Source organism: Chiloscyllium plagiosum, chromosome 7 (assembly GCF_004010195.1).
Source record: "Chiloscyllium plagiosum isolate BGI_BamShark_2017 chromosome 7, ASM401019v2, whole genome shotgun sequence".
Lineage (NCBI taxonomy): Eukaryota > Metazoa > Chordata > Chondrichthyes > Orectolobiformes > Hemiscylliidae > Chiloscyllium > Chiloscyllium plagiosum.
The window spans coordinates 33556095-33565342 of NC_057716.1; the positions used below are offsets into that span (position 1 = coordinate 33556095).

Consider the following 9248-nt stretch of genomic DNA (forward strand, 5'->3'; position numbering starts at 1 on the left):
CTGCGCTTTTCCAACACCACACTCTCAACTCTGATCTGCAGTCCTCACTTTCCCCTATGCAGTTTATAAATGTGGAATCTAAGGCCCATCTCACCACATCAAGAGCTGGGGTGTGCGGTTACCATGGCGCCGTGGGGGTGGGACTCTGTGATGTCACCGGGCCGGCGGGCACATGCGCACTGCGGGGAGGCGGTGGAGTGGGCTGGTCAGGTGACGTGCCGGCGGGGCGCCTGCGCGCTGCCGGGCTCTCGCCGCCATCGTCAGCGCGAGGGGAAGAGCGTGGTCTCCCGGTGTCGGGTCCGGGTTCATGTCGGCCAAGTCTCCGGTTGGCTTGGTGCTCATTTTCGCCGCTGCCACGGCTTATCTGTACGTGCTGTCCAGCAATCTGCCCCATGCGGCGCACAGCCGAGAGTCGCTGAACGACCAGGAGGAGGAGAGGCAGGAGTCCAGGTGAGAGGGGCACGGGGGAGGAGCAGGAGCAGGAGCAGGAGTCGTGGCCTCTCTGTGTGTCAGTGTGTGAAGGGAGCCTGTGCCATTTGGGAATGGAGTTTATGCACAGCAAGGTCACACTGTCATCTGCCCCACTGGTTTTGGCTGATCTGTCTACCTCCGGTCACCTGTGCAGTTGTTGGGTGGTCATATTGGCTTATGCCTGCTCCTACTTTCTATCACCTACTGATCACTCGGGGTCTAGCTTTCTATGCTTCTCCACCCCACAGTGGGCGTTAGAGTGATGCTGAATTAATTCAAAGCCCTTCCTTTCCCTGACCCAGCAGTGGCGTTCATCATTCTATGATGGCAACTGGCTGTCATGCCTGCTGGCTCCTTTGGAAGCAGCACTCCTTCTTCTCTGCGCCTCTGACTGAAGTTGTTCATAAATCTTACCAAAGTGCTCAATCTCGGTTCTAAAGATCATTTTTGGTGTTTGCTTCTGCCACCTATTTCAGGTAGAATGTTCCAGATCCCAAAATCTCTTGTGAAAACAGGATTCCCCTTGTCTCCTCTCCAGATCACTGAGTTTAACAAGCTATCATTACTGACTTATTAACCAGAGGAATTAGTTTTTGACATTACTCTGTCAATGCCTTTGTCACCTTGAAAACTACCTGATCTCTTCCCAATGAGTTGGAAAATTTCACGTGCTGAAAGAGCTTTTCTCAATTATGTACAGATTTTCTGATATTCTTCATATCAATACCAATTTAGTGTGATTTTATTGTTCTTTGAAAGTGTTAGGGAGTTGTGAGCCAAGTTTGTAAACCTAATGTCTTGCAGCTGAAACTCTTTAAACTAGGGTTACCCCAAAAGTGTGCTTATCAACGAAGGTGTTCCAATCACTAAACATGGGAAAATGCAGTGGATCCATTAGTGCCTGAAAGCGAAAGTCATGTTTTTTTTGTCTGATGTCCACTCAAAAATTGAATAAGATTGATTAGGCAAAATTTCTCCACTTGAAATCTGTGGAGCTTGTTGACACTTTTTTGTATTGTTCCTTTTGATAGCAGCAATTTCATTATTTATAGAGGACTGATGTTAAAGGTGACTGTTTTGTAACTCCTTGGTTATGGTCTGCTCTGCTTAATTATAGGAATTACGGTAACTGTCAGCAAGTTCCCTGGCACACTATCCTTTTTCTAACAGCTTCTTAAATGTGTGCAGTAGTCCCTCTGCTATCGCTTCATATATTATTTTTGAAATTCATGGATGCAATCCATCTGAAACAGGGATTTTAAATCTACTATATTATTCAATTTGGCCACTTGTCCTATCTCCCAAATTCATGTGCCTAATAAGTATTTTACATTTTCCTTCATTTCTTGTTAATAATTTCATACTTCCTCTCTGCCCTTTTCATGGTTCTTTCAGCATTTCTCCTAATCTCTTATTGTTTCTTACCCTGTGCTTTTCTGCTATTTGCATAATTACTGTCACCTCGTTCCTAACATATAGTTGTTAACTCTGTGAAGTCACAATAGTGTCTAGTTTCTCTCTACTTGTAGTGGACTTTATTTTGTGCCTGCTCTTAAATGTTTCCCATTGTTGATTGATCTAGATTGCAACTACTTACCTGCTCCATTGCTATGAATGTCTACTGCTTTCTCAAAAATATCATCCAACCCAGACACTTCCTCAGCTTGTCTGCTGCTGAAACCTTCATCTATGACTTTGTCTTCAGACTTCCCTCTTCTAATGCTTTTCTGGCCAACTTTCCATATTCCACCCCAATCCTGAAGAAGGGCTTATGCCCAAAACGTCGATTCTCCTGTTCCCTGGATGCTGCCTGACCTGCTGCGCTTTTCCAGCAACATATTTTCAGTTCCATATTCCACCCCAATCATCCAAAGTGCTACTGTCTGTGTCGTAATTCACATCAAATTGGATTACAATCCCAGACCAGAAGACCAGATTTATATTTCAATCTCTCTCAGGACAAGTAACTTTCTTTTCATTAGATGAAAAGTATCTGGGATCTCAAAGAGAAGAAAATCCACAAGTTTCCATTGTTTTGACCAAACAACAAAAAACTTTACCATAGGGCTTCCTTCACCCTGTCTCTTTAGCTGAATAGAGCTGCCATAGTTCCCAGGGTTTTTTTTGAGTCCTTATCCCAACGTTTGGTTCTTCATCCTGAATCCTGGACTTCTCCTGAGTCTCATGGCTTAGAGCATTCTTCATCACCACTCTTGAGATAAGTAGACAGTCTTCTCCCTGCTTATGAGTAGCTGACTGACTGACTGGTAGCCCAAGCACAGCAACATTCTTCTATCCAACCGCCTAAAATTTATTTCAATAACCTTAGTGAGTTTTGAGAAGATTTGTAGCTTAAGTTGAGGTTCTAGATGTAGGTTTGCTCGCTGAGCTGGAAAGTTCATTTTCAGATGTTTCGTCCCCATACTAGATAACATGATCAGTAAGCCTCCGGATGAAGCACTGGTGGCATGGCCTGCTTTCTATTTATGTGACCTAAACACGCACATAGAAAGCGGGCCATGCCACCAGTGCTTCATCCGGAGGCTTACTGATCATGTTACCTAGTATGGTGACGTAACACCTGAAAATTAACTTTCCAGCTCAGCGAGCAAACCTACATCCAGAATTTCAATAATCTGTTGGAAACATTGTAATAAACCCAGCCCTTCTTAATTAATAAATTGGAAATCAAATGTAACAACCTCTTGGAAAAGCCTCTTCCTTCAATGTTACAATATTTGCTGATTGATGATTAGCACAGTACAAAATAGATACACAAAGATGATTCCATTACAGTTGTTTTCATATAATATATCAACGCTAGCTTCAGAGTCTCATGTGACTTAGTTTTAAAATCTTATCCCTGTTTTTGAATCTCTCAATCTATCCCTGTAACTGTCTGCAACCATATTCACCATTAAGATATCTGCAGCCCTCGAATTTAGGCACACTTGCATATCGCTAGTTATATTCACTGTTTCATCTTTGCTTTGACCTTAATTGCTGGGTTCTAGCTCTCTAATCTTCTGGACCTCCTTAAGATACACCTTTAAAACTTACCTCTGATCAAGCTTTTATTCACCAGGCTTGCTCCTTGCTTCTATGGCCTGGTGTTAAAAATAATTGAGTTGGGATATTTAGCTATGTTAGAGGTATTTAATACACACTTTATTCTTTCACATTTGCAAGGTATGGCTATTAAATCTGTTCTAGATATTTGTCTCATGCTTTGCACATTTTGAGAAGCAAACTATTTGTAGTGAAATTATGTCAACTGATCGAAATTGGAAGATGTAAAAAAAATTGAGACATTGAATGTAACAGGTTCCAAAGTGCACAGATAATTTGGTGGTCAGGCAGGCAAATGAAGATCACTAAATCAAAACATCCTTATGGGAAATAAAAACAAGTTTGAATCTTTACTAACTTTTTTATAGTCAATTTGCACATGTATAAAAACCTTGATTTCTGCTTCTGCTTGGGGCTTTTAAAGAAGCTGAAGGCTTTTATTTTTACATCCCTCTTCCCATCATTTTCCTGAGAACATAACTTTCCTGATCCACCAAGCCATCATATTGCCTGAGTGCTGTTTATCAAATCTTCTTTCAACCTTTGGCTCAATAGTTACCACTGCTGCCTTACAGTACCAGGGACCCAAGTTTAATTCCACCCTCAGGTAACTGCTTACAGTTTGCACGTTCTGCCGTGTTTGGGTGGGTTTCCTCTGGATGCTCTGGTTTCCTTCCCACAGTCCAAAGATGCGCAGGTAAGGTGGATTGGCCATGGGAAATGCAGGGTTACAGTGACGGAGTGGATTTGGGTAGAATGCTCTTTGATGTAGGCCTGATGTACTGAATAGCCTCCTTGCACACTAGGGAATCTATGATTCTCTATAGACAATAACCTCAGTTTCTATCCACCGGATTAAAGTTCCACATCTCCAGAATTATTTTCATAAATCTTTACAACACACTGTCCTGCTCTTTCACAACCATGTGGTATTCCAATTGAGGCCAAGCTAGTGTTTTGTAAAGATTCAGAACATCTTCCTTAATTTTATGTTCTGTGCTTCTGGAAGTAAAACCCAGGATCCAGTATGCTTTATTAACTACTTTCTCTAACTGTCCTGCCACATTTAAAAGTTTGTGCACATATACTCCGAGCTCTCTCTGAAGCTGCTTTGACATTGTAGATATTTCTAATCAGCCTGTTCAGAAATGTTATTAGGGAAGCAGATGAACTTGAACTTGGACTTTCTGGACAAAATGTACCACAAGAACCCTTTGTTGTTTAGAATTGGATGCTTTATTTTGTGTTTGTTCCACCAAAATGTTTCACTTTACACTTTTCTGCACTAAATTAAATATATTAACTATGTACCCATTTGCTGGCCTTTCTGCATCTCTAAGTCTGTAACAATCCAGTTCATAGTTGAGAATATTCCAAACTTAGTTTGAATTTTCAAGTTGTGCCCTGTACACCAAAGTCTAGGTCTTTAAGATAGTCCCAGAAAAGGCCATGGTCCTAATTCTGTTCCTGAGGATTCTTACGATGTACCTTGCTTCAGTCTGAGAACCAATTGTTCAGTCATTTTTTTGTCATTGAACAAAGTTGTAATAATCAGACAGTGAAGTATTTCTGTTTTAAAAGGGCAACCATTGATTAATATACTAGTAGGTTGAAACAGTTATAGCTTTCATGCAGCAGTGCTGTCAAACACCATGTGATAAGTAAGCAGTTAATCTGTTTTGGTGAAGTTAGCTAATGGATGAATTCCAGGCTGCAGAGAACCTTCTGGTACCATGGGATCTTTATAAATGTCTATGCAGACCAAACCTATCATCTGTCCTCTTTGTTTCAAAAACCATATTTTTATGTTTGGTTTTAGTTTAATTATTTTGTGTAAAACCTTGTCAAAGCTTTCTTTAAGTACAAATAAATCGGAATATACAGTACAGGACGATTGCCATATCTGCGGAGTCGGCTTCCACAGTTTCGGTTGCCCGCAGTTTACCGTGGCTCACACATATTACATGGAACATTCCCGGACTGGGGGCTGCCGGGAAGATAAATTTCCCATTTAAATGAATGGGTTCACTACTATCTATGGTTTCAGGATTCTGTAGTAGGTCCTGGAACGTGTCCTCCACAGGTATCAGGGTGGGGGGAACTACTGTATTACTTTCCTATCTGCAGCGTTTACAAAGAATCAAGAGAAACGTTTTTGACTAAATTCCCATCTGTAAAGCCATTACTATACAAACACTTCTCTGTATATATTCCATTGTTGAAACTGAGTTAAAGTGCCTGGGGTTGACTGAGCACTTCCCCAGACTTCACAACTAAGGCATTCTTCATCTCACCCAAGGCATTGCTAGGATCTTTAAGAACCAAACTTGATGTCATTTGATCAGTATATCTTTATTTACTTGTTTGCAACCTTGATGATATTTTTGAATGAGTTTTATTCATCCCCTTTGGTGCAGAATTCAGATATTTAATTAAGATAATTAAATGCTTCCCTTCGATGAGGATCTGCTTGGATGAGTTGTACATTAATCTAATTCAACTATGTTGTCGGTTCACAGAAGTGATATACTATTTTCTTTTGCTTTCTGTAGGTTACTATCATTTCCATCTGACCTGGAAGAACTGCGAGCGCTTGCTGGCTTGCTGCAATCCTACAGAGCTCAGCACACTGGTTATGTGCTCCTACTCTTCTGTAGTGCATACCTCTACAAACAGACCTTTGCAATCCCTGGCTCCTCCTTCCTGGCAAGTATTGAGCCTCAGCAGCTGTATTGCAATGTGAAAGTCTGTAAATATAAATTACTTCCAGAGAATATAATGTGAAGTATTTTGACAACGTGGGAAAAGAAACACCAACATTTTCATTAGATGCATGATTGGAAGCTGTTACTATTCCATTAAAAAAAAACTAAGACAGCAGTGGTTAAATTGCATGGTATTTATAGCACCGAAGCAGGTCATTTGGCCCATCTGGCCCATGTCATGTTTATGATGGACAGGAGTCTTCCCAGCTTATGTCAGTTCAGCTGGTCAGCATAACCATTGCATACCATTCTCCCTCCTGGATTTCCCCTTAAATACATTTGTGCTACTTGTCTGTACTACTGTGAAAGGAGGTCCTATCTATTCTGCAAAGAAGATGTGATTCCTTATTGGGATTTATTGGTGACTATCTTGTGTTCAGTGGTTTTGACAAGTGGAAAAATCTGCATTCTGCATTTGCAATATCAAAGTTCTTAATCATTTTAAAAACGTCAAATAAGTCAGCTGTCAGTCTTAACTTTTCCAGAGAAACCTAGCTTGTTCAGTCCTTTGAAATAGTTATAACCTCTCTTCAGTTTTTTTTTGTCTTCTGCAAAGACCAAATTCCATCTGAGAAGTTGAGGACTTCAGAGCTTTGAGGAAGAGAATCGACTGTTCAATATTACAAAGTTTTAAATGAGGACTAGCAATAAAACAGGAAGTTTGAGGGTGAGGAGGAGACATTGGGGATAGTGTCTGAGTGTTGCAGGAAGGAAATTGGAAGTGGGTCTGCTCCATGACTAAGTGGTGGTGGAACATTAATGAGAGACACTGCTAAGTGGCTGTGGGGGAAGGGGTTGGAAAGATGGACATGATTGGAGGCAGAGGGGCTGAGTCTTCTATTATGGATTATACAGAACTTTTCTGAAACTTGTAGAGATATATAAAGTAATATTTGAAAGTACTTTTGGGCACATCTAAATAGAAGAATCCAATATGTGATATAGCAACTCAAATATTTACATGCAGACAATTGCTCTGCTGTTTTATTATTTAGTTTTGTTAGTGTTTGGGTCCATGTTAATTTAAGTATTTTACTAGTTTGTCTGATATGGGTGTCCTTGACAAGAATAGTATTTGTTGTCCATGTCTAATTGCCATCAAGACGATGACGTGTTGGAAATAGGGTCACATTGGAAAATACTGCCACAGTCCTTTGTATCTCTTTGCACATACAGAATCCCGCAAGGTTGTTCGCACAGACATTGTGTATTAAGTGCACCTACTGTACTGAATATTGAAGTTATTTTGGTGATTTGATACAAATGCATTGATACGGGGGGAAAAAAAATCTTTACTAATAATTTGAAGTCTAATAATTCCGCCCATTTAAGGTGACCTAAAAGCATTCGTATATCACTACAGATCAGAAGTGCTGGAATGACTAATTCTTGTCACGCAAGATTTTCAGACCTCTGTCTTCAGCCTCACATCCTTCAATAACATTTTCATTTGAATTTACTTGATATCTCAAAATCTTTTTAATTCATGCTTTGTCATTTTTGTTTTTGTTGGGGAGAACTTTTTCCCATTTTAAGCAGCAGAGAATTAAACATATTTTCTAGTTTATAAACTGAGATCACTGTAATCAGCTAGGATTTGCTCACTTGCTAAACCCTACCATTCGAGGTTCAGTAATCTCCCTCCAGCTTGGCATCTTGTCTTTCAGGAATTTGAATCGTGTTTTTATAGCTCTACATTAATTTTCAACATCGCTATTACCAGACTAACCTTCCTGCGCTATAGTGAGTTTTGCCATTTGCTTTGATCTGGTTATTAACCATGTGAGCTGACGACAGTTTTCAGTGAGTCTGAATCCATGAAGCACCTTGCTCTGGCAATGGTGGATTATGTTCAGCTATTTGGCCTTCCTCAATATTTTTCTTTGATAAAACTGTGAATGTTAGAAAATTGAAATAAAAGCAGAAAATAAAGCAGTTCTGGCAGCATTTGTGGAGAGCAAAAGGGTGGCACAGCAGATCAGGCAACATCCAAGGAACAGGAGAGTTGACATTTCAGACATAAGCCTTTCATTAGCAGTCCTCACTTTCTCATAGAATCTTTGGAGGGCGAAATTCCGTTTAAAATTTCCGGTCTGTGATCCTCAGACCCAATGTGTATTTCCAGCACTTTGTTCTCCTTTGTCTCCTGTTTTTTAGCTGTTATGGAAAATGGATTGTGTGGATATAAATAGTTAATCATTCCTCAATAATGCAGCCTCTCTCTTCATATAGAATATATTAGCAGGTGCGTTATTTGGACTATGGCTGGGCCTCGCCTTGTGTTGTGTTTTAACAGCAATTGGAGCAACCTTCTGCTTCCTGCTGTCCAAGACATACGGCAAACAGTTTGTGGTGCAACGATTTCCTGAGAGACTCTCAATGCTACAACAAAAGGTAAATAATCTAATCAGCTTGCTTTTAAATGGTGGAGTAAATTCAATATAGTAAAAGGGAGGATAGAAGCTTGCTTTGATGAACTCTAGATGTTCCAAAAATTTCCTTCAGCCACTGCTCAAATTTGCAGCCAATTTGTATCTAGCAAAGGTCTCACAAGCAGTTCTGAGATAAAGGGTGACCTCAGACTATTAGTTTAGGGATAAGTATAGGCCAGGGCACTAGGACGTATAATCTGTCACCCAAGAGTACAGTGCTGAAATATTAACTTGGATTATGTTGATTTGGGATAGTCAACATGGCTTTGTGCATGGGAAATCATGTCTCACAAACTTGATTGAGTTTTTTGAAGAAGTAACAAAGAAGATTGATGAAGGTAGAGCAGTAGATGTGACCTGTATGGACTTCAGTGAGGCGTTCGACAAGGTTCCCCATGGGAGACTGATAAGCAAGGTTAGATCTCATGGAATACAGGGAGAACTAGCCATTTGGATACAAAACTGGCTCAAAGGTAGAAGACAGAGGGTGGTGGTGGAGGGTTGTTTTTCA

The 9248-nt window shown here is 40.4% G+C and overlaps 1 protein-coding gene across 1 annotated transcript in view; it reads left to right on the forward strand.

Annotated features, from left to right (window-relative positions):
• Window positions 1-217: 217 nt before the first annotated feature.
• Window positions 218-9248, forward strand: part of LOC122551459 (transmembrane protein 41A-like) — a 22766-nt gene continuing 13735 nt past the window's right edge. The window contains exons 1-3 of the mRNA XM_043693392.1: window positions 218-450; window positions 6093-6246; window positions 8538-8699. Of these exons, the coding sequence (XP_043549327.1) occupies window positions 308-450; window positions 6093-6246; window positions 8538-8699 (459 nt within the window). The 5' untranslated portion in view covers window positions 218-307. The remainder of the gene's footprint in view (window positions 451-6092; window positions 6247-8537; window positions 8700-9248) is intronic.